The sequence below is a fragment of the Anarhichas minor genome, unplaced genomic scaffold, assembly GCF_050575085.1.
Source record: "Anarhichas minor isolate MPS153535 unplaced genomic scaffold, ASM5057508v1 ptg000030l, whole genome shotgun sequence".
Taxonomy (NCBI): Eukaryota; Metazoa; Chordata; class Actinopteri; order Perciformes; family Anarhichadidae; genus Anarhichas; species Anarhichas minor.
In genome coordinates, this window is record NW_027466476.1 from 1,021,691 (window position 1) to 1,048,349 (window position 26,659).

General features: G+C 41.1%; 1 protein-coding gene across 1 annotated transcript in view; it reads right to left on the minus strand.

The window, feature by feature from the left end:
- Positions 1–4,182: 4,182 nt before the first annotated feature.
- LOC142964566 (GDNF family receptor alpha-2-like) overlaps positions 4,183–26,659 on the minus strand; it is a 42,913-nt gene continuing 20,436 nt past the window's right edge. Inside the window, exons 4-8 of the mRNA XM_076104937.1 lie at positions 25,260–25,638; positions 14,697–14,809; positions 13,583–13,723; positions 10,438–10,580; positions 4,183–5,839 (exon numbers count right to left, since the gene is read on the minus strand). Coding sequence (XP_075961052.1) covers positions 5,705–5,839; positions 10,438–10,580; positions 13,583–13,723; positions 14,697–14,809; positions 25,260–25,638 — 911 coding nt within the window. The 3' untranslated portion in view covers positions 4,183–5,704. The remainder of the gene's footprint in view (positions 5,840–10,437; positions 10,581–13,582; positions 13,724–14,696; positions 14,810–25,259; positions 25,639–26,659) is intronic.

The window sequence follows — 26,659 nt, forward strand, 5'->3', positions numbered from 1 at the left end:
AATCACCTAAGAAAAGGCAAAAAGTAGTCTTGACTTAATAGGTGAGCGCTGCAGTCTATCCAGAGAAAGCTAGACTCACTGGTCTTGCATCTGTCTCTCTCTAATCACTTTAATTCCCTCCAGCTGCCACTAATACCGTATTTCAAATCAATCAACCAGAAAGGACTTCTCACATAATAGTAAAATATTAACACCTTTACTGGAACAAATGAAAGCAGAAAAGAAAATGAGTTGGCTTACTGCCCGTGACAAAAACATCCGAACATTTTGTGCTGGTATTAAAGTAATATTTTATGTCACACATATATATATATATATATATATATATTACATGTATGTACACACAACAATAGAAGCACTCCATTACTTTTATTTGGCTGCTGCTCCTTCTTCTTTTCCTGTATTTCTCCCTGTGATTGTTCACAGTGGTTTACAGTGCTAAAGATACATGCGGCTGCTATTTTTCTGCCCAGGCATCGACATAACTATTATTCTCAGCTCATATCGCAGTGGTTTTCAGAGCCATTAGTGCATGCCATACATATTTATCAAGGATCAGCACATTCAGGCTGTGTATCAAACTTGATAAACAGGAGTTTATATCAAACATCCGGTTCTGTCAAGCGTGAAAGTGATATTTTTCAAGCACATCTGTAACTCAATATTTTACTGGAGGATCTTTTTCAGCTGTCAGCAGGCAGCCTACTATACTTTTCTTTTGCATGATGACATAAGCCACATTAACAACTCATTACAAGCGTTTACATCAGTTCCTGTGGCAATCTCCAAACAAAGACCGTGATACACACTGTGAACTGCGCTGTAGCAGATGTATCACTCATTTCTCAGACAAAACTCATCCGGTAAAGGGTTCAGTTGCATCAGCTACAAACTGCTGTGGAGAAGAGAAGAAGAAAGCCCAACAAGAGCAGGTGGGTGAGCACAGAAAGGAATGATGGGATGGCAATGGGAGCCGTCTGTGATTGGAGCATTCCTAGGCCCAGTAAACCTTTCTTCTCTCTCCGCCATGTGCCGAGTGTTGATAAGAGACATCATCCCACTGACTCATTAATCAACTGTGAAATGTACAGCTACCTGCCGCTTTCTTATTCCCGTGCCCCCAAAACCCCTCCGCTACCTGCTTCCTCCTCCACCTCTACTCGCCTGCAAAGAGAAGAAACAAACTGGACTCCACAAGGACTCCTTTTGTAAAAAGAAAAGCAAATTGCTCTCCCAGCACATTTCCTGTTTCCAGATATTTACCCTCCGAATTATATCCAAATGCTCACAGCCATGTGCACGCATGCATTCACACACAGAGACAAGCGTAAACACACACTTGGTGTTTAAAGACAGGGATGCAAGGACACAGGGGCAAAAGGAACGCCTCACAACTCTGCAACTGGTTTGTACTTTAGAGTTGTGCAGCCGAGCACATTGTTCTACAGAAACATGGCCTACGCATTTTTGCCTCAGTAGCTTATCAGGCAGACAGATTACCGTATCATTGTAGCTTTACATCTAACATCCAAACCCAGATGTCACCTCTCACTTCTCTCCTCTAAGCACTTTATTGAGCCTCTTTTCAAGCTGTGCCATCACTGCGCTCCTGCCCTGGTAATATCTGCCACAAAATCCCTCATACATTTCTAAATTGTGTTGTGTTGTGTAGGTGTCCTGCATATACATATTCTTAAGCTGTGTAAGAACTGCTGATCTGCCATCTTTTTCACCTCAAACTCAGACCCACTCGAGGGAGGTAAAATGAAGAGAGGAGAGGTTTGAATTTTGATCAGTTTATTTGCATTTTCCACATGTCAAAACCCTTAATTTATCTGCCAGTTTTGATCTCATTTAGCTGACTGTATAATAACTCACAGTGGGTCATCAATTTTTCTGAAAAGTAAGCAACAAACTGACCAAATCAAAGTTTGATTAATAGGCAGGGAGGTGTAGACAGCATTGTTCTGGTTACAGCTGCGTCAACAGGAAGCACAGAGAGAGAGAGAGAGCTTTCTAGCTGTATATTTTCTGATAGAGCAGACTGTAAAAATATACGCAGCAGGGCAGAAGTTCACCTTCATGTTGCATTTCTAAAACAGACTAAACTGCAAACAGGCAAATGCTGTGATTTACATTTATGGCACGCTGCAGAGGCGTGAAGAACTCTATTTGGTTCCATACATGGCGTGAAAGCCCCCCCCCCCCCCCAAAAAAAAAACACATTTTATATTCTCAAAAGAGCATGAAGTGTCAGTCAGTAACTTCCCACAGTTAACATCCCAGAAAACTCACCAGATCCTTGTTATCATCCAGGTACAAATGCTTCAGTCTGCATTTCACCTTCTCCCAGTAATAATCCTGCTGTGGACTCTACTGAGCTCTAAATTATTCAGGCAAAATGCAAAATACTTAGAGGTGTAAGTGTCAAACAGGACAAACACATCATACCATAGTAAGCTCAAATGTACTATATTTTAAATTTATGTTGAAAATGTAAGCATGTAAAAAAGTAATAAGGTTTCCCTGCTATAAACAGGACCCATGTCTGTGTTGGAGAAAAGAGTCTTACTATATTATGGATGTATTGCATTATGGACTACTGGGGCTGTTCTTGCAGGAGAATGGGTATCTCTGTATCATCTTTGACGAATTTATCCCTTTGAAATTGATAAATGTTGATTTCGGATTAGAAACCGTTGTTTTTTTGATTCTCTAACACCGATCATGAGTTTTGGTGTTGATGCTGTGGATGTGTTTTAGATAGATGGCTGGATGGTTTGAATTGAACTGTTTTGCACACGCAACCTATTTTTTATTATTTGTTGTTGATAAAACCATAAACCATGTATTCTATACATCGAGAGTAATTTAGAGCAGCTTGGAAACGTCTATAAAGGTACATTATAATTCAAAAGGATTGCAGTATTGACAGCACAATATCCGATAAAAAAGATCTGCTTCGTACTTTTGACAGCAACTTTTGACTATTCTGTATCATTTCATCTTTTAAAATACTTTGATAGTTTGAAATGTTGACTGTTTTATTATGACACTGGTGAAAGAAAGTGCTTTTACTTTAAACATCATGGAGTCACCATATCTTTTGACATCCAAAAATAGATATATTGTATATATACCTATATATTAACAAGACCAAGCCAAAACATTAAACACATTGTCACTTTTCAAATTTGTTGAATTTGGAGCTCTCAATGAAAAATCATACAAGTGTTTGACATTTCATCTACTCAGAAGCCCGGAGCAGTAAACACACCGTTTTTGGAAATCCTTGTAATTTATGCCAGACCTGACCTCACTGTGTATGGTGCAACTACTGTTAACAATAACAAATTGAGTTTAATTTGACATCTGTTCCCGTGACAGATTGTAAACCTTTTTTTCCTAAATAAGCCAGCAACATAAAGCTGTTTGGTTCAGTAGCATGCATTTATGTGGCACAACATCATACTTGATGTACCGCCTGAAGACATAAACATTTTGGTGGAAACACTGACTGTGCTTCAGCAACAGTCAACATTCATTCACTGCAAGGACAATTTGATGTATGTATAAACATACAAAAATACATCTGGCTATAAAATATATGCCCGTGTGAAGTGATTCAGTCAGAAGGGTTCGGTTAAGACTTGTAATATGACACTCACATGCCTATATGTACAATGAAGAATATATTTGTCGCTATCCGCGCTGGGCAAGAAGAGATTTCTTTCCAGCATTAGGGAGCAAAGTCCACAGGACTGGGGATCCCATCACGTGTGGACAAGACGAATGGTTGCAGCCAATATTTTTTTCAATATGAAGCCTTTGAGTATTCACCGTAGTTGGCTGATCCTGTAAGAAGTTCATTTTTGTCGCCCCTAAAATTTGATTTTTACACCACAAACAAGACGTTGTGTGTTATTGGTGAGCTTTAGAGGTGGTGGGCAGATCTTTGTGATGTCACCCTAAAAAACATTCTTCAAACAAAATGTTTGATTTGAATGAATTGATTGAGCAGATTAAATGAGTCAGTTTATTTTTGTTAAATCAACTTTAATGAGTATCGCTCTTTGGAGTTTGCCTCCCTTTGTGTGCGGCAAGCTCAAGAGCAATCTGATTTCTGACCGCAGTGTTAATGTTGTTTTTGAAAGGCTAACAAATATGGATTGAAGCTGAATATTCCGTTTGATTTTTATTTGATAATAACAATTTGTGCATTTTCCCAGCTATTGTTTTGGAGAAAGCCTTATAGGAAAATGTATTTCTTGGAGGGCATTTTTTCAACTTTATTTTTTTCAGTAAATAAATATGGTGATATATGTAATTGAATTAAGAACAAGACCTTTAGAATACTATATAACAAGGACAACAGAGTTAAAAGGCTGGGTGCAAGCACTCTAAAAAGCGGTGGCTGTCCTGACTCTTAAAAAACACAGGTAATTACACTATGCATCATAACCTCTTCTCTCTGAGGGGGCCGAACGAACCCCCGCACTGGCAATTTAAACATTTCCTTATAAGCTACTTTTCACCTCCGTTGAAACATCGATGCTCACACATTGTAATAACTTTCCACACACACTCAGTGAACACAGTATGATACTCACACACAGGTTATGGCTTTCCAAGCAGTTTGAGCTTGTTTAATCTCATCCCTGTATACATTCTTTGTGATCAAACCTTTATCGACAAATATAAACGCAGATAATGAAGACCGACCATTAGTACCAATACAGAGTCATCTTAGCGTACAGTCATGTCCATTCAAGGTACCGTAGATATCATTTGGTTGAATGAAAGAAAAAAAAGTGTTTATTATATACATAGAGACAGAAATATACACATGTGCAGGTGGACCTATGGTGCACACCTGCAGCCATTAACAACATTTCAAATGACCAAAGGACCGTTAACTGGTGACGTCGCCATCTTTTGTTCTTTTCGCCGCCTGCTAAAGAAGTATACTGTGGCACCCAAATGAAAGAGCTTTACGGTAGATTGATTATGGTCACGGATACTATACCAACACTTAGAACACTGAGTAGGCTTTACAGTTTAGAGTTTAGACTAGTGTTGAAGAGACAGAATGTAATCATCCCCCATCCCCACCCCTAAATTTGTGGTCTGTTCATCCAGGAGAAGATTAAGTCGAGAACCAAATCAGGACAAAAAAGTGTGACTGATAGCAGAAATATGTCTCTTTCTCTCTCTCTTTGTCCTTTCGCTTTAACTCTACCCCATTTACCTCCTGCTCATTCCTTTTCTCTCTGCAACAATTTCTTTTCTGTCAATCCTGTCTTCTTTTAATTATCTTGTTCATTCCCTCTCTCCCTCCTCTGGTGAGAAAAGCGCAAGCGTTGAAAATGATCAGCTTCAGTCCTCCAGGATTTTGTGTCTCAGTCTGAGGGAGAGTCGTTCCCAAAGAAATGGCCTTCATGGCCTCTCCTACCAAGGGTCCTTTTTCAGGCCATGTGCTTTATCACAGTTGTGGTCCGCCCAAACATTACATCAAATAAACAACAAATTCACAATTGTAAAATTTCAATATTTTCCTCCCTTTTTATTTTTTTCGCTTTCCTAAATACCATTTTTGTCAACTGCCCAGAGATTCAGCCTTCTTAATATCAGTCTCAGAAATAACACCTTCTGCTTTTGGGATCAGCTTGTGGGTGGATGACCTCTTTTTCTGCTCCTGGCACTTCTATAAGGCATGCTGGGCCAGGACCAGAGCCAACACCAAGCTGGGAAGCAGTGCCCAGACATTGGCACACAGACAGGCAGAGTGATCCTCTGGCAGGCCTCGGGTTTTGCCCAGGTCACCGTCAGGTTCAGTATACTGGGCAGATAGAGGGACACACAAAGGGAGAGAGATGTATAAAGGTTAGACATGAGTCAGACACTTGTGTTGCTTCTTGTTCTGGCATTTGATGTAGGAGTAGGAGGCGACAGGAGGGAGGTGAGACAGACAGGGTCAGAGCTGAGGAGAAGACGAGAACCAAAGAGTCAGAAAGTCAGAGTAAGATGGATCCATGGCAGATCCACTTTGGCAGGAACATTAAGTGTTTGATCCACCAAATGTTTTGATATGTGAAGTATATTTCAATCCCCTGCTTATAATGCTCTCTGCTTCTTAAACAAGTTGGCAACAAAGGAAAGCTTCTTGTGAGGACTTTTTCTTTTTTCTTAGACTCTTTTAGGTTCTGCCAGCAAGTCTCTAAACAGTTTTTAAAGCTATCATTACAGACTTTATTTACAAGAACATGCTACAAAGCCAAACACACTCTACAGAAGCCAACAGCAGCTGTAGATTTCTTTAAATTTTTCATAAGGCAAAAATTACAGCAAGCAGAAGCCGAACAAAACATTTGCAAGACCCCTCGTACTGAGTTTGACTGTGCACAATCAAAACACAACAGTGTTTATTCTTATGCACCAGAGAAAATAAACGTATGTACAGAGTGCAAACAGAGAGGGAGAAATGCAGTTTACTACACTGTTCACATAATGAGAGCAGGGGCAACACAACAGTCCAGATATTAAACTCCATGGCCTCCAGAGTTCCACTGTCACATACACAATTGCCTTATTGTGTGCTTTTCCATAAAATTGTTAGCATTTTGAATACGTTTTAAATTTTCTCAGATTGTTGTTACACAAAGCATAACCATTTGCCTCGAAGTTAAAGTAGTCTCGCTCAATTTGCGGAGGCACCATTTTCAGTCCAGCACAGCAATACAGAGGCACATCACAAGGAACATGAAACATTTCTCCTCCTCCTCCTCCTCCTCCTCCTCCTCCTCCTCCTCCTCCACCACCATCCCCTCAACTCATCTTTACTTTGCAGAGATTGCACTTTGGTCCATTTCCCTGTACACAGGAAAAAACATTTACTCCAATGATATCTACCAGCATCTCATTTTCCAATAGAACAAGGCAACATATAAGCAAGAAAATTGTGTTAGATTGTATTTACAGGAGGCCATATTTTTCCTGTTAAGAGGAAGAAGGAAGAAGGAGGGAGGGAAAAGAGGGGTATCCAAAATAGCTGCAGTTATCACAGTACCTGGGCTAGTGAATTCCCGCTCTACAAAGAAATGGTTAAATGACATTTGCCAAAAAAGGGGGGGAAAAAAAGCCATGGGTAGCTTGACAATGCACCAAACACATCCGCGACTAAAAGCCAATTAATTAGCAAGGGCAGTGATGTGTGACAGCAGCCTGTTGACATGAGTCCAGATCTCCGGCTGCAGCCAATATCCACACACACGCAGGCTTGTGAGAAGGTACACACACACATAAACACACGGTTAAAAGCACAAACACATGCATACAAATGCATACACCGTGACGGAACACAGACAATGTCAAAACACGCACTTATTTACTGACGCTTTAACACACGCACGAGAGAGAGGATGGAAACCGCCAGGAGTATTTATTTAAACTGTTGATAAGAAAGTTTCCCACTTGTCAATGAACAGGTTAGTACACATGTAGGCAACGAGAGTTTTCATTATCAATCAGCACATTGTCAAATTTACAGTGCAAGGCTGCGTTTCCTGAGGCAAGTAATCGAGTAGCACTCAGCATGCGTGGTTTCTGTCCACAATCAATTTCATTCAATTTAGCTGAAAATCAACACATGGCAGTGACAGTGTGGGAACACAGACGACAGGGGGTGTTACACATACAGAGGTTGGTTTGTATTACATGTTAAACTAAAGTTGAAATGCAGTAAAAATGAACAGTTCAACTGAAACAATTCCTTGTTCAAGAATCTGCTTTAAATGTCCTTGAAATTCAAACTGGGATTTCAAAAGACACACAACATCCATCTTATCTGTGAGACACCGACCCATTGGGGGTTTACAATATCCCTCATCAAACTCTTCAGAAACATGTTCGTGTACGGCAAACATATTGTTTTTCTCCATATCAACACAGCAATACTTGTGATGGCTACCCCTCTGACTTACAATGCTCAAAGGACCAAGCTTCAGCTCACATGTTTACTCACTGAGCATGGGATAAAGCCCACAACCACTGGCAGTGACATTTATAAAAATAATGCATCTAAATTAGGTGAAAATACTCTATACACTATGAGGGAGCAGTATGACTGACATGAACAGGCTTAGTCACGGACCACAGATTCTCCTATGGCAGCTCTTCTCTAACTGTGCTTCATATTATAGGTTATCCTTTAGTGTCATGGTCGATCAATCGTCCATCCGTCTATCACAAACATGATGTATTCTATTACCTAGGCTATACTTCTACACATGTGTGCATGTAAGTGTGTGTGTGTGCTAGTGTGGGGCCCACGCTGGCTGCCATGAGATTTACGGCCTTGGACAGTCTTCTGCCAAGAGGACTCCATACATAACAACACTCCTTCAATTCATCCGCCATGGAAGTTTGACAAGTTTTAATTGCCAGGCATAGTTGTCTGAGAGCGCAGAGCGGCCCAAAATGTCCCTACCAGCTCCCTCTCTAATTATAAACTTCCTGCTTGAATAATCACACGTCTTATTGTTTCCTAATTACCATTTTTACAATAAATTAAACACCACGCTGCAGTGAGACAGGCACAGAGCGGTGCATCAATACTGACATACACACACAACACCTTTGGAGAAATCCACCATCTATTGCCTCCCCGCCAACCTCGCTCTCTCGCTCTCCACAACACCTTTCCCAAACATACACACTGTTATTGTTATCAGAGGTGCTTATTCATTAATTCTCCTCTTCGCAACATTGTTAAGGTTTTAATTTGCTGTCTTCACAACAATGAGGGTTTCTGCGTAAATACAATGCTGCATGTCTTGGGTGCAGTGTGACTATTTAATGGCTGTGAAAGCCCCTGGAATTACTCAAAATAGATGTCTTAATGGGAGTCATTCATTCAGCATGCAAATTTGCATTCATAAACATTGCACGCTGCTTCGATTTTGCGTATATCTGTAATAGTCACTGACAAATTACATTAACAATAATATCAGCGGCGACAGCAGAAGGTTTTACAAAGGACAGCTTTAGTGTCTACTTCAGCTTAGCTTGGTAACTGGGTCTCCTGCAAAGGTGAAAAACATCATTAGTCCTACACCAGCAGGCTGCACGGCACTTCTCAAATACATCTGTAAAAACAGAACAATATTGTGAAAACTAATCAAACTCAACAGCAAGATTTAAAAAAAGAAGAAGAAAAAAACATCTCCTTTGCCCCAAAGTGCAGTGAAAACTTCTGACCTGTTCAAGAGAGACAGAGAGAGAGAGAGAGAGAGAGAGAGAGAGAGAGAGAGAGAGAGAGAGAGTCTTTGGCGGACAATACGGTCCGGTCATTTTCACATTTTATTCAAAGGTTATTTAAGAAAAGTTCTAAAGACAAAAGCGTGTGCATTCTTGCATCAAAGCAAAGAATTATGTTTTTCTCATCTTGACGGTGAACCCAGTTATAGCGGAGTTCACTGCAGTCTTCAGAGGAGTCGGCATTGAGCAGAGTACAGGCCCTGGGCCAGTATTTTAGAACCTCTAATCCAGATTAAAACCTCCACCTCCCATTTAGTTCACTATTTCATTGTGCGAGAGAGAAATATATATTTCAACCAAATGTCATCATCTTGGGTGTAGCATGAACTGTCTTATCATAAAGGGTCTCTTCTGATGTGCCAATTGCCTTAACAAGCATAGAGATTGAATGTGATGTAAATGTGAATGGTGCAGTGTGTTGAGCTTTGTGATTTTGCCTCTGTACAAAATCCTCCTTTCAGAGAGGAGAAGTGTTTTTGTGGTGCTTCTTGTCTTCTTGTTAATTTTAACAAATTTATGCAAGGAAGTTGCTGGAAACTTTTGGAAAATGTATGAATATATTTGTGCTGCAACAACAACAACAACAACAACAACAAATAAAATATGCATATGAATTGAAAGGTGCTAAACAAGTTTGGGAGCATTTGTATTGCCGGCTCTATACATGGCGACAGCTAAACCGGCAGGTTGCAGCTAACGATGCTGACAGCGATAACAGTGCAAACTGCGGCAAAAGTGCTGGCAGGGCCAACAGTGTCACCTTAGGGGGAGCTAGAGGGTGGGAGCTAAGCTTCCACATTGACGATGTCAGTTGGCATTATCTGCTATAACCGCTGTATCAGTGCAGTGCAGTGTGGCCACGAGCTAACCAGTGGGGCACGCTCACATACATGAACATGCACTAACAGCACGCGTGGGGCCCTGCTAGTCAACAAAGCAAGGAGAATATCAGATTACAACACACACACACATAATCTCTTCATGATCTGCTAAGGTAGACTTTACTTCACATTTACATATAAACTAGTTGTTTGCTGCTACAACAATGCTTTCAATGTCGAAAAGAGCACCTCTGGCATTTGCAATATCCCAGAAATTAAACAATCAATGCAAACCTATTACCTTTGGGATGGTGTCAAAGGGCGGTTCTGAGGTGCCTGTTGACCAGTCCGACCCCGCTTTCGTAGTTGCTGAGGGACCAGGGACGGACACATTTTTGTTCTGCATGTTGTCCATCCCGTAACCGAAGGCCTGAATAGCATTTCCTGCAGGGACAGAGATATGAAGTTATTTGTTTTGCACTGCAAGAAGCCAGCTAGCAGACAGCTCTAAGTCAACCTCTTGGTCCCCTGACAATCTTTGGAAACCGAGGGTGTGAGGTTAGGCATCGTGTGATTGAGGAAGGAAGGAGTAAAAAGAGAAAGGAGAACCAGTCCGTTTGCTTCGTCAGTAAGCTTAAGAGTTGAACTAATCAAAAACAGCAATCAGAGGTTTTTCCGTCACTGGGGAGGCAGTTCAGGATTGTAATGTCTCACAATATACCAATATTGTCTTATGTTTAATATCTTAAGTTGTGCTTTTTTTGAATGCCTACTGTTTCTATTTATCAATAAAGTAATTATCCTTCTATGAGCAAATCCTGAGGAGACACAATGGACACATTTATCGAATACAACATCACTCCATGTCCTGGGCTCATTACAAAAACAGTTTTATGTCACAACAGTCATTCTCAAATTGCAACATGACGACCAAATTGTGGCAAAATCTCCGCACTTGAGATGATGAAGCCCAATTTGTTTGCTGACAGTTGTACACTCAGAAATGGAATCTGCTAAAAGTAGCAAATCAATCAACTCTAACAGAGGACAGCAGCCTGTGTATGTATATGAGTGCTTTTGTATTTCCCTGCAGATGTACTGTATGCATGCGTGTCATTTTGTGTCTCAGTGCATGTGTGAGTCTCTGCAAAAATGTGATAAATCCCAGTTCAGTCAGCTTTCCAGCTAGATATGGTAAAATAGGGGCTGAGTACCTTTTCACTGCTCATCCGTTTAAAACACAAGGCTTGTTTCCCTTTGTTCAGCCTGAGAGAAGGCAAGGCATGTAATTGCTTGGCAACCACCTCCATTATAAGGTCAGTATGCAGAGATGACTTTGAATAGATTCATGTGACTGATCAAATTCAAAACATTCTCAAACAAAGGAGAAATGTCATTTCCCCGCCACCACATAAAGAACAAACAGGATACAACACACATGCATGTGATGGACACAAACACAGTCCTTAGTACTCCTGATGCATGGCCACGGAGATTTGTCTGTCACATCCTCTGTCTACCTACACAGTGTTGCAATCCAGCACACCTACAGTACAGCAACACACACATAGGCACACATACCGGTATATACCTGCACACTTAACACACACAAAAGCCCCCTTCATGTTTCTCATTCTGTTCTACACAGGCAATGTGGGCTGCTGCTAGAAACTAAAAGCACAGAGAGGAACAGAGCTCACCAGCGAAGCCGAACTTAAAATGCTAGCAGTGAAGAGATGGTGTAGTACTGCTGAGACATGCGATGTTACGCATCTGTTTGTCAGGGTCGTCTATCGCTAGCTATCCCCCTACAGATGCTGTACGATGGGGGGAAAAAAGTCATAAATCAAACTAGTTGGCTGGAGGGCCTCCACACAGGATGTTTTACTGCACCCAAATGTTTCACTGAGTGATTAAGCTCATTGCCAATAGCAATTCAATTTTTTAATGACTCTGGATAAGTTTTCCTTTCACCCCTGGGCATAGCATGCATTACCCTACCTGCAGGGACAGATGGAGTAAGAGAAAAGGGAGGAAAGTACAAGAAGAGCAGAAACAGAGGGAGGTCCAGACTGTGTTTGAACTATTATAATATCCTTTCAGCTGGAATATTTTATATTGGCCTCCACACACATATGACTAAGTGTTGAAACTATTCTTCTGTGTGACTATTCCCTGGCTTGATCTTGTAAGGAGAGAGTGGGGGAAGAGGGAGTGGATAATACATTATTTGTCTAACACAAATTGCAATGTGCTTTGTTTTGTCTATCAATGTAAAAAAAAAAGGATTTAATCTGCAGAAACAATGAAAGTTAAAAGATAGGTGAAGGAAGATTTTACACACACACACACACGCACGTGTCGAAGTGTATCGCCTGTTCCCATTGACTGCATATAGGAGATGCTGCATTTTGTGTTCTTTTTCAAGACGCCTCCTCAGCTCCCAGCCTCATCCCTCATCCTGCACACTCAGCTAAAACGGTACCCCAGCAATCTATTGAAATGGTCTGAAAGCATTATCCACACAATGGAACATGTTAAAGGCAATGGTGTCTTGTAGCGCTATTGACACTACTCGCTCCACCGTAGCAAGGAAGGAGCATGCTGTATTTTTTCTTCACAGTGAAAAAAAGCATAAAGATGTTTGAAGTAACCACTCCGTCCTGTCGCCCCGTGTGTTATGCATTAGATGTGCAGATATGTATTTTAGCTCCTGCAATTATATAATTTGTGCTAGATCTGTTCCTTTTCATGACATTTTTCTCCTGCAAGGGATAAGCCCTTTAACTCTCTCAGATTGAATATGAAAATGACATGCAAATGGTTTCTTTTGTATTAAAGTCCGGGCAGATCTTGCTCAAAGGGGGGATGAGAAGTGATAAGAAATGACTAGTTTCTGAGAAACTAAGAACATTTAATTCCAACTTAATCAGTGGGCAAAGGAGTGTCAGTGGATGAGTTATATCAAACTATGTTGCAGAGAAATTTTCATTAGTACTTCAAGAAGTTCCCTGCATCCATAAATATTTTCCAGTTTTATTTCCTATTTTGACATAACCTAGTACCAGAAATCATTTCTTATTTTCTGTTTAATTTAAATAAAATTAATTTATTAAAATGTAAATCAACGTAATTGCCTTTTGACATTTTAATACCGGAAGGGTATCCAGCCCCACCTCTCATTATTTCCATATCCTGAACAACATCACATCTAAAGTTATATCACTGAAGAGCTCTATGACGTTGAAAAAACAGAATGTGCTACGAGACCATTAAAGTTGCATTAGATTGAAGTTCATGGCTCACTCTAATCCCACATGGCGGAAAGAGTAACTACTGCATCACACACTTGTGCTCTTATCAATATTATATGACTGCTGGATCCCTATCAGTTACAAAACCCATTTCAGATGCATGCAGAGTATCCGTGTATTGGGATGGCTCACTTAGGCATGTGTTATCGCTGAAGTACCGCAGGAAGTTCATACATTCCTCTTCTTGGTTTCCACTGCCCTTACAGGTGCACCACGGGGAGATGGTCCAGTTGGAGAAGCTGCTGTCGACATAGTTGGGAGTCATGTCTGTTCCTGTGAGGGTATTCACACACAAACACAAATTACACAAATTGGGACAAACAGTTATGGGTCACTAATGGACTATAATGGACTACATTCATTGCAAATAATATATAAAATGGTGTTAGTCATAGGAATGGGTTTGCACAATTTGGTTTATGGGAAGGTGAAGCATTCTGTAATGCTTTGTTTTAGATGTAAAGAGGCTATTATGTTATGAATATTTTGCAAAGTAGGTGCTTAAGGAAGTGTGTGTGCAGCTTGAATATAGCACTGCTGTACCAAAACATTTCACTTTTCAAATGCCTCTCTGTGTTGATGCTTTCAGCTGGAGTCAGGGGTGTTGGATGCACTTCATGTAGCATTTTCCAGAGAAATCCAAGAAGCACCATGGCATATTATCACTTCATGCTGTGCCAGTTATGACACATGGTGGGGAGGAAGTGACTGATACTGAAATATGGACACTATGAAAAACATATCAATTTGCATTTGGAACTCTTCACGAACCTCGTGATCCACCCAAGGTGCTGTTATCAAATGTTGGCTGGGGTTGAAAAATGTGCAGGTGCCAGTCCAGGCACATTGATTGAGCAAACATTTACTATGCGCAAACAGATGGTCATCAAGTTTTTTAATTAAGTAAACACTCTCTCTGTGCCTTTGCTGCCTAATTACTTCTAGTGACCTGATGTCCAGTGTGCTGGGGGAGATATCAGACCAGGAGGGAGAAAAAACAAGAGTCTCACTGCTCTGCCTGCTAATCATGATAAAAGTGAAGGTAGATTAGACTGCTGTCACTCTAACTATAACCATTACTCTTTATCTCACCACCTATCTGTATCTGAAATTGATGTGGGATTTGGAGGTGAATGTGCATTTGTGTTTGTCTCCCCGCCATTTCAACCCCCGCCCAATTTCTCTCTCAAACACAAAAAAACTCTCACTCCATCACAGAGTCACCCACAGCCCCGGCTGTACTGACCGATGAGCCTTGCGTAGGAGACCAAGCAGGCTTGGTGATTGTCTTGGTTGGGGCAGGTGCTCACTGTGTGCGGAGTCACCCAGCAGTTCACCATATAATCAGCCAGCCTAGACCTGCACAACAAACATGAAGCACAGCACAGAGAGAAAAAGAGAGGCAGGCGCTCAGTCACTGAGCATTTGACAGATGAACACACATACACAAATTCAAAGCAGAGCGCCTAATTTTTTTGGCACCATTTTTACTCTGGAGCATCTGCCAATTGAGACCAGCATCAAACTGGGAAAGTATATGCAACATCTGTTTCCGGGCTTCTACAACAGGTGTCCTGAATAGCAAACCAGGTCTCACTCACGCCTCAGTACCAACAAGCTATTTACTATCTTCACGGAATGCAATATAAACCCTGTGGTAGTTCATTTGTTTATGGATGAGAAAGATATCATGTGCTTTATTTGGCCTCTACTTCCATGCTTATCCTAGACATCTCGACTGTCTCCCAAACTCACTTTCCCAACAAACCGAGGGAACAGATAAAAATAGTATGTTTTGTTTCGGTGTGTGTTTGTGATAAGAGCTTTAAGTCTGTGGAGAGCCCCAGGGTGGCATTGCTAATCCACTTAAGTAGGTTTATTGGGAGTAACGTGTGCAAACTTGCTCTGTCTGTACTGCTTACATCACAGCTTCCCACTAAGTGAATCACAATCCATTGCACATCTCTCTCTCTCTCTCTCTCTCTCTCTCTCTCTCTCTCTCTCTCTTTCTCTCTGTATCTCTCTCTGCCATGACACATTCCTTCTGACCTGGCCTGACCATTTTTTGCAACCTTAAGTTCTAAGGTGCTGTAACGTTCCTCAGGCTGTCTTGTCCCAAGTGAACACAAAAAAACATGCGCAAACACACGCACACGCAAAAACACAGAAACAGGTTTATTATGGGAAGTTGACCGAAGGCATTTTCTGGCTGGTATGTAATTGGTTGCTAATTTTTGGGCAACTTATAAACAACAGTTGATTTGTCGCATTCATGATAGCTGCTCTGACAGCCTCCTCTTCGTTTGTTACTCTGTATAACCATGCGTTGCCATCCGGATGCCATCCACAGTCTTTATCTCCAGCCAGTGCTTGGTACTGCTTGTTTCTCATAATTAAAGGAATTGCTCAGCGTTTTGAGAAATATCCCTATTAGCCTTCTTGCGGTGATACCACTCTCACGTGCACCATATGCAGCATTGCATAAGGACTGGAAACATTGGAGTCAGCTAGCCTTGTTCTGATATGATGTTTTAATAAGTGAGCTTTAGAGGTGCTCATATTCTATACATTTTTATTAATTATTTTCAGATTCTTTTTTTACCTTTGGACAAAGTCAAGTGCATAGTTTATTTTCAAAATAAACGTCTGTCTTCAAAGAAAGTTAGGATTACGCAACAAAATCACTTAGGTTTAAGAAAAGGTTTCTCTTTGACTTTGCAGAGAAAAGCAAGAGCTTCTTTTCACTGAATTTATTCTGACAAACTAACAACCTATCTAAGGTGGAGACAGACAACAAAACCCATTTTCTCACAGAATAACCAACTGTACTTGACAACCTGGAATATTGTATTTGCATGTATTTTCACAAGAGATTCATGTTAAAAACCAGCAAAGTGCTGATGGTGCACACCACTGCATGCCACAGTAACTTAAACAGGTTTAATCTTAATGTCACAGAAATGTACATACTGCCTTGTCTTTAAATATGCATTGCAGCTGTTTCACATATTTGACCTTATACACTTGATCACTCATTGATCATTTTGTGCCTTTTTCTTAAGGTTCTAAAGTAATTGGATTAGATCAGATGTGTAGTGACGATATTGAGTATTGATCTGTGTGTTACCTGCAAACACTTAATCTATTGCTTTTGGCAGGAGGGACATTGCCATTCAGGAAACTCAGAGAGGAGGGTACAGCTGGCCACTATACAGTCTATCAGATAGAGAGTGAATGAGAGTTCTACTGTTGTTGCGAGAAGTTAAAGACCAATGTGCAAACAGATATATGCTGTATCTCAACTCTGTGAACAAAGAGAGCGGAGACAAGCAGACTTGGCTGAGGGGGAATAAGGGTGAAAAGGTTACAATCTCTCTGTCTCCCTGTGTCTCTCTCTCTCTGTCTTTCACCACAACAGAGATGCAGCCAGTGTGGTGTGATGGGCTTGGGCCTCCAGCAGCAAACTCCACTCAGACTCACTTCATTACTCCAACTCCATCTCCATCCGCCCTGCTATCAAATCAGCCGGAGAGTCTCTCGATGTGACATGCTGCTAACATCACATCTAAAGCCACGCTTCAGAAAACGGGACGTGCATGGTTGCTCTTTCGTGGCTGCAAAGACTGATACAGCATGCACACACACGCACACCCAAATAGTGATACACAGTACACAATGTTAAATCACAGAAAAGAAAGAACACATACACACAAATACAAACATATCCCTCTCCACACCTGTCCTCCACAAAGCCCTCTCTCATCCATTCCTGCTCTGAGTGAAAGAAGGCACTTGCACCCACAATCATGCCACAGCTGATAAAAAAGACACAACAGACAGAGAGAGAGAGAGAGAGAACAACTTGTGCCGACGCAATGCAACCTTTAGAGCCACATTTTCCATTTTTCTATTTCTTACGGGCTAACTTATGCGGGAATCTTTTGTAGGAAAGGGAAAGACTGCAGAAGAATAAAGAAAACTGAACAAGCACCGTGTTTCTTTTTAGATGCTGAGCTCTTTCAGACAATGATGGCTTAAAAACAGTAATTTAAAGTTTAGAGAGGTGTCCTGAGTGTTCAGACAATGGTGTTCCAACACCGGGATTCAGCAAATTTCATGGCTTCCACTGGCTTTCCATTATACCTCGGCAAAGCACCACTCGCTGCTGAAATTACAGGCTGTCTAGCTCAACAGAGTTTTATGGTCATTTTAGCCACTCAGCCCCCAGGGAAGTGGCAGGGGAGCCCCCACAGAGGTAGACTTCTTTCAAGCAACCTGACACTTTAAACACAGTGATTCGGCTGAGCGTTGAGTGCCTGTCCATCCAGCTTGGCAGTAATAGAAAACGAATGGTTTTTTATATGGATTCGTATTCCTATCATTTGATGTCCGTGACAAACAATGTGACTAAAATCAGATGAGTGTTGGTCTTGGAATCCATTTCCTTATGAAGGAGGAGGGGCGGGAGGAAAACAGTTATCGGACTCAGAAGACTCTAATAGCTTCCATTCTTCATTAAAAACAACAGTCTTTTGAGAGCCCTATCTGGTTTAGAGACTTCCTCTCTGTGCTCTCTCTACAAATATGAGTTCTTCTACGGATGATAATTTCTGTTAAATGGTACTCCTCTTCACTCTTATCACTTCCCGCAGTCTTCAGCCTAGAGAGGCTTTAGAAACCGTATCTTTCACTCGTCTACAGAAAGCACAACAACAACCATGACACAATAGCTGCCAACATAATTTCAGTTACATGAAGCAAATGAGAAAAACAAAAGCTGTTTCTCTATGCAATGCTCTCCCCCCTCCCCTGTCTTCTCCTCTGTTGTGTTCCTCTGACCGTATCTCTCCTCTCCTCTCTTCTCTTCTCTTCTCTTCTCTTCTCTTCTCTTCTCTTCTCTTCTCTTCTCTTCTCTTCTCTTCTCTTCTCTTCTCCTCTCCTCTCCTCTCCTCTCATTAATGTCCTGTTGTCACTGTCGTATTGTATAAACTGATTCGACATTGCAGCCTTAAGTGCTCATGTGTAAAGTTACGGCGAATATATTTGACTCTGCTTCAATCAATGGCCTTGTGTGTCCTTTTGTTCCTTGACAAAGCAAACACCAAATCTGAGATCTGACTGTTACTCTCTTTTGACACTCAGAATTTTCTGCATTGTGCAACACGGTTTATTTCATCATGACAATTCACATGCAAAGCTTAACAATACAGCACTTGTGTGACCTTGTGCCTGGAGTGCTACGAATATATTTTGATTAAAAGGACACAACATACGGTAATACTTTTCTTTTCACTAAAAGACACTTTTACGATTTGTAGCACTGCATTTTGCTCCTGTTTTCACACTTTCTGCTGATGACCCAGAGACCGTCTCCTTGTTGCTCTGGTCAGAGCTGATTGTCCATTTTACCCACAGCTATTTTCTCTTTAATATGCCGAGGCAGAGGCCTGCCTTTTTTGGCAGCACTGTACTCATTGGGATTCCCAGTCAATACTCTAAAAGGGCAATGTGCACAGATGGCATTCAGTAAAAATACAAGGCAGTTTAGCTTAGCTGTCACATGACACAACCTTTCGCCCCCTTACTCAGCAGAGAATTGAAACCAACAAAAACTGCCTGGTGACACAACCTCCCCTGAATTCTAAAGCAGAACATCCGAAGTAAAAAAAACACAAGCACTGATGTGAACCTTTCATTGAATTAACCAAGTATTTTGTTTTATTTTGAAACGCTTACTTATGCATGATTGCAGTGTTCCTTGTTTGGTGACCCAAAAATGTTCTTGCAAGTTCTTTTACTTCCTAATTTTGTCTGTCTTTGCGACCCCTGCAGATGTCTTACAACCCCATACTGAATGTTATATCATTGGGATGAATGCTAAATCCAGAGGGCAACACACAAAACCCAATACTGCCTGTTTGGTAAGGGGCTAGTAGATTATTCAAGGTTTTCTGAACTCCCTAAATGCTCTCCGAACAAGGCAAACAGCCGTGCCTCAGAAAAAGTCAAACAAATGCATGAGCTGTCTCTAAAAGAATGACAGAGTCAGCAGTAATCTGTAGTTACTAGCAGTAATTACATAGCTGTTGGCCACATATCAAACAATTGTGTTGGAAAAGTTTTTAAGAAAACGACATGCTGCAGCCATCAATGACACTTATTAAGGAGTTCAGAGTCAGAATGATGAAGACTGAAAGAGCAGGCCCTAATTGACACAGTCGAAACCGCACATTGACCATTCTGTAGATACGGTTGAAGTCCTATTGATAATGTTTGCATTAATAATAGATACAATACCGCTGACGGAAGAGATTGTGAAGGAAAGTACGAAGCCTAGTAATGGCTGCAGCTTTCCGCTACACCAATATGCCCTTTGAGTTTACGGTTAGGAAAGTAAGTGGGCATATACTGATCCATGTCTTGGAATTAAATGCACAACTCTTTCTTTCCAGCTCTCATGTGTAGCCAGCAAGCTAAGCACGTCTCCACTGAAGTTAAAGCCTGATTAAAGCCGCACACTGCAGCAAACTGTACTTTGTATGAGGAAAAGGTCACCAGTTGACACATGCTTTGCTTGCAAAACCAGAGCTTTGCACTATCAGAAGAGACACTTCACTTTGATAACTTGTATTGTAACCAACTTGAGCACAGACTTTTAAAGGTAGCATAAATAGCCTAAAGGGTATGCTTGTCAGATAGTGGTGTAGAAATGAGTCATAAAATCTGGACATTTCAGCACTTCCGGCTCCCAGTATCGAAGTCAGTGGGTTTTTTGAATGTTGTTTTGTTTAGATATCTGAAATAAGGTCTGTGATTATCACAAGCTTAAGAGATTTATTTTTACAATATAACATGTGTCAGTAAATACCCCATTCCTGAATTTTGAAGCTTTATGTCTCTTTAAAAAGATGGCGTAGTTCATTTATAGCCTACGTTAGCGTTAGCTTTTTACTTCTGCCGATTGCATTCACGCTTCAAAAGTAATTTGTAAAGATTATCTTTTTGATTCTTTTTTTTTGTTTGGCCAAGCCTTTGCGTCTTCAAAAGTCACTACTTGGTTTTAGAATAAGAGGTTTAAATCTGTGCTAATCAGTCAATACTATGATCATAACAATGGATCAATCGACTGTAAAGGACGGTCTACATAGAAGGTGTTTCAGCCTCATTTCTCAGTCATTAATCTCACGTGTCTGTCGTGTCGGAACAGATACGCGTCTACTTTAATCAATCAACAGCTGTCTACACAATAGTGTTTTTTGTGTAAACAGCTGTATTTACAGTTACAGACTGAAGCAGCTAACATCTATTTGCTATGTAGAGATTGAGTGGAGTTGCAGAAGAGTAGCACCCCCCACCCCCAGGTTAACACTGTCAGCACTTTTAGCCGCTAGCTACTAGCCGCTGGCTCAGCTGTGGCCATGCTGAGAGCCGTTTGGAGTCAATTCATCAATAATCGATTTGCTCTGAATTTCAAATTGCGCACTTTGGGTATCAGGCTGTCTGTTGTTGTTGAGTCTATAGCTTCGGGCATATTTGGATTGAGAATGTAATTTACATACCCAGCGCCGATTATGCACTTATTTGTTGACTCATTTCCTGGAAAATTTGTTTCCACACAGTCAAGTTTCGGTCACTTATTAAAATTACAGTTCATCGTAGAGAACTGGCCGTATGTGTGAACGTGAGGTTAGCTTAGTGTGAGTGGCTTGGGAATACACCACAGGTGTGTGTGTGTGTGTGTGTGTGTGTGCGCGCGCGCGTGAATGTGAGAAAGAGAAAGTGAGAGAAAGTGATGATAAAAGTGCAACATGATTTATTTCGTCTTCGTCTTAGATGCTACAGAGTAATGCCATCTGGGCCAGTCAGTCTCCCCACACTCTTCCCCCTCGGTGAAGGTTTGAGTTGTCAGATATAACAGAGCAGACTGTTGATTTAGGGCAGTGTGTGTGTGTGTGTGTGTGTGTGTGTGTGTGTGTGAGAGAAAGAAAGAAAGAGAGTGGTACCCTGCAAGTTTTCTGTGAGCAAAGGCGGCCTTGTACAGATCTAGCATCTCCTAAACTGGGTCAGGTTACCTGTATAGTGATCGATTGGCTCTCAGCTCCCCACTTTGATAACCAGTGGCCAAAGAACTCAATCAAAGAGCACCCAGTGAGCCCGGAGACCAGGGGATATTAATCAAAGATAGAAGTGTTGCATTGATCCTCAGACAATCAATACAGTACACATATACAACTCAATGCTCTTTGGATGTGGCTTCATTGGGCTGGTGTTGCATTAAATGACACAGAAATGGTAAATTTATCTGCTTGCATATATGCATGCAGACACACACACACACACACACACACACACACACACACACACACACACACACACACACACACACACACACACTCACACATGCTCACTACCCCAAAATAGCCCATCCATATATAGCCCTATTGTCACTCTGTAGACTCAGCAGTCCCAAAAGAATAGATGTTGGATACATTTGAAGGATGATGAGAACACAGAGTGGAGAACCTGTGAGGGGAGTGAAATAGCAGTAACAAATATGAGTTTATTGTCTGTTTTTCTTGGATTATGGAAGGAAATAATGTAATAACTGCAGCAGAAGTACAACCGCATGTAAAAGATAAGAGGTACTCTATTTAATGTTTGTTCTCCATCCATCTACAGTCCCTAGATCTCCAGAGTATGTCACAATTGTCTCCACAGAGACCAGGGAGAGAATGAAATCTTCCAGTGCAATATGCCAATGAAGCCCAAGCCAAATGATATATTTGAAATCCTTTCAAATATTTATATTGTTGCTTGTTTGAGCTATGGGCTTCACCTGAAACAATCTGAACAGCCTCCGAAGGTGAAATCCCAGCCAATCTGGCATCCAATATGCTCCAGGTAAAATTCATTTTCTGAGGTAGAGCAAGAAACTTCTGGTCATTCAAAGTCTAAATAATAAAAAATATATGAGTATACATTTTTAAATTCGTTTTGAGCCGTGACCCTTTCTTCATCAGAGTATGTTGGCCGGAGCTAAGCTTGTCTTTGGCCTCCAGAGTCTGCTGCAGAGATCTATAGCTATGTGACCAAACCACTGACCTCCAACCCGCTGCAGTAGCTTTACGGGCCAGATCGATTCTGCGACCCTCCCTCCCTCCCTCTCTCTCTCTCTCTCTCTCTGTCTGTCTCGTTATCTCTCCTTCCCTTTCTCCCTCCTCCCATTCTCTCGCCCTCTCTCGATCAGTCCTTTGTGTTAAAATGTAATAGGCTTGGACTAGCTGTGCATCCCCCGTTTGGAGTCAGACAGGCGTCCCCAAGGAAGCCACGCCTGTCGTTGAATGATCTTCTCCTGCTTTTATCAACACATCTCTGAGACGGGAAAACAGAGCCAAGGAACGTTTCCTCTGGTGTTGTACTTGAGTGTGCTGTTTGAAAAGTTTTGGGACAGCTTTTTCTTGGTTTGTTCAATGGTTTGGACTTTGTGGACATTAGCATGACAAATACATTTTAAATTAAATTAGCTTGAACAACAAACTGAAGGTGCAGAACCAATTAAGAACATAATGTGTTGCTTAGTGCAATATCTCGATAAATTATCAGGTTAAATATAATAACAAGTCAGTGTTTCCAAGGTCTTAAAGGACATCAACCTGTCCTGTGATGATGCCTGACATCATGTAGCAGATAGAGGACATTGAGACAGATCGAGGACACGTTAAGAAGATCTCACAGGATGGTGGTCATTGTGGACCCCACAAGGCTGGATAATTCACCAATCAGAGAACACTGTCAAGCCAGCACCTCATCCCACTTTAATTAAATCGTAGGGACATTCTCTTGCATGGCAGCACTTATTCACTGTTGGAGAATGCAGCACCCAAACAGCAGATTATGAGAGTCACGTTCAAGCTCAAAGTGGTTGTGTATGAGTGTGTTGTTTTGTGTTACTGCTCAATGATTGTTGGCCTGTTGGTGCACAGGCCAGCGTGTGTCCGTACCGTATGAGTGTGTGTGTGCGCTCATCGAGCTGTTGACCTCAGTGGGGCATTACGCAGCCACAGATAATGAGCTTTAACGTTCTATTTCATCTTTCTCAATAAGGAGGTGCACAGCAGACACCTGAGGGCCTAAAGGTCAAAGAAAGCAACTCGGCCTGAAAACAAATTACACAATGCAGGCAAGCAGGTAATTATCAAGACAATCATAAATCGGATAGGAGGCAATAGAGTTTCCCTATTTTAGCAGTGTTGTGCTTGGATTTAGTGTTGGTGGAGAGGAATTGGGTTTTTGCCATTAACACTCAGGCTGCTCAGGCTGCTAACCTCTATAGAAACAGGATAAATGTAATGTGCCATATATATACTTCTCACAAGGAATTGTTGTGCATGGCTAGCATGACTAATTTGTATTTCATGAGACTGTAAAACATTATTACTTCTATCAGAAGCAAACAAGTTATCTGGCTAGTTATCCAAATGAGAGTGAAAAAAAGGAGTAATCGAAAAGGGGAACAAAATGTTTTTTATCACCATCTTTCATGTTGTGCAACCTAATATTCATTTCAGTGCATGAATGCAATGAGATGATAAATGTTCTGCAAAGTGCGCTATTGGTGGTTGTGTCAAGACCCGTTCCTTGTCACTAAATTGTAGCTGCCTAATCATCTGTCACACTGGGGCATGAAAAATTAGCCAAAAGTTTTCCCTTCTTATAATTCACGTGAGTATTATTTTTAGTCGTGAGCTTTCAAGGGTCTGACACTTGGTTGAACTCCATTAGGCTCACAAATGAGCTTTTAAATGCTTAAAATTATTCAAATGCCCCACATTTTTATGCTATTAGACTAATGAACTCAAAGCATACTTTATTTATTTCATTTATTTCATTTATTTCATTTATTTCATTTATTTCATTTATTTCATTTATCGATTGGATTTATCGTTTCATCTATTGTACTGTTTTATCAGGTTTTTTGCTTTGTTGTGCCTCACTGTTGAGCTTTTTGTTCTTTTATTGTCTTGCTTTGCTGCTTTGTCTGTCAAAGCACTTTGAAAACTCAGTTTTTAAAGGTGCTATATAAATTAAGTTATTATTATAATTATTATTATTATATCTCCTTCAACCGGCTGGATGTGTAGACTGTTGATGGCCAGACACGGCACATGGTTCTGGGGGATATAAAGATCTTGACGGCTGATTTGGCTGATGTTGTGAATGCTGGATCTAAATGCTGTGTTTCACCTGCTCTCAGCAGCACTAACACAAGGAAACATGTCACGGCTGGGTAGGTGTGAATTGAATCCGGCTGCTTGAATCCAATAGAGGCCCCATGCAGCTAACGTGATCCACTAATGTTTTGTTCGGCTTAATTGAGCGTTGTCCCTTCAACTTAGCTTCACATCTTCATCCTGCACTTAATAGCCACAGCTTCCCTGAATGACTAATTATTTCACTGACAAAGTTACAGCAGAGAAATATACAATTTTAGGATGTCATGGGAGGTATGGATTTACTGTCAAACAGCAGGAACTCTCTCCAACACATGGATTCAATTTCTTATTTTTCATGAATATAAACAGACGTTAATGAATCTTTAGATGTGTTTGCTCGTCTCATACGAACAGCACTAAAATCAGTCCATCAAACCAACAAAATAAAATGCAATAACAAAAACGCAGACATTCAGGCACATGAAATGAATGTCTGCCCTGCCACTCCTGGAAATACACACAAATAGTACAGGGAACTCTTCTTTTTCCATTAAGATCCCAAAGCCTTCCACCCCCACTATTTCCCTTTCTTTCACCTGCAGAGAGCGTCCTGACGGCAGACCCTCCGTAGCTCCAGACAGTTGGGTTTCTCCTTATCTTTATAGGAGCAATCAGGCACGATTGTCTGCCTGCGTCGTTCGGCACAGCCCACACTCTGACAGGGGCAGAAGAGCAGTCGGTGGCTGAACTCAGGGGGCACGCGATCCAGGAACAGCCTCAGCGCTTTGTGACAGCGCTTCTTGCTGCAGGCTTCACCCTTGTTGGGGTCCTCCTTGCTGCAGGTAGCGATGTAGGCGGAGCGTTGCCTCTTGCAGCTGCTGTTGAGGTTGCAAGCTTTGGCCGCATCAAGACAGGGGTTGCAGTTTCTTTCGGCGTCGACGCAGTGGAAACCTTTTGGGGCCACTGTGAGCATCCCTGTGTCAATGGATGCAAAGAAGAGAGAAAACTCAGTGACTTTAGTGAACTTTTAAATGAAAAAGAGATGTCAGACATGTATTTCCAAAGAGGAATGAGCTGTTTATAATGACTTTATCATGCTTTCTTTCTTTCTGATTGGAGGTATTTAAGCAAACACAACCTGGATGCAATACAATGCCAACAGTTTGATAAAGATCTTTCCTTTAATCCTCGAACCCAACATCATTGTTCTGATATAGTTTACTGTCGGTTCAGCTGCAACGTACGATCAACAAATAAAACAATAATCCGTGCATTTCTACCCATCAGGGAGTTCATTGCAAATGTTAGACTTGAACGCTGAAGCAGACTCCACAATATCATCCAACAGAAAGCCACAGGAGGAATGCCTGCAGCTAGCTCACATCCACTCTGACTGAATAATTGATTCAGTTTCAAACCTTGAGTGAAGTATGAATGAATTAAGCAATGATTTCAAATTGGATGTTAATACATTATTCACTTCCAGGTAATATTATGATGCGATTATAATATTAGTGCATCATCAAGTTGTCGTAGAGAGTTGCCTTGATTTTATACATATAATAATTATTGTAATGTTTTTGCCATACTTAAAATGTAAGTAAAACACAATAAACAATCAAATAAGATATTTGAATTGGTTAAATGGGACGGTTGTAAAATGAACAGGAGTCCTTGTGAAAATATTGACAAGAGCACTTATTGATGTGAACACTGGTTGGTGGGAAACAACATTAAATACTGTAACATCTGCCCAAAAAGGTGCTAAGCTCAAGGACTAGGCAAAGACTCCACGCTGTGCTGTATTGGATGGTTCAGGTACAAGATTAAGTTCTCTTTCCTTCTGTGTAATCACAAAGTGAAACATTGCAATTACCCCATAGGCTACACATCATATTTGTGGCAAACAGATTATGTCATTAGGTGTTCTGAGATACTGCATATACCACAGTGGCAGTAAGATAACACACTCTATTCCTGAGATATACCGGTAATA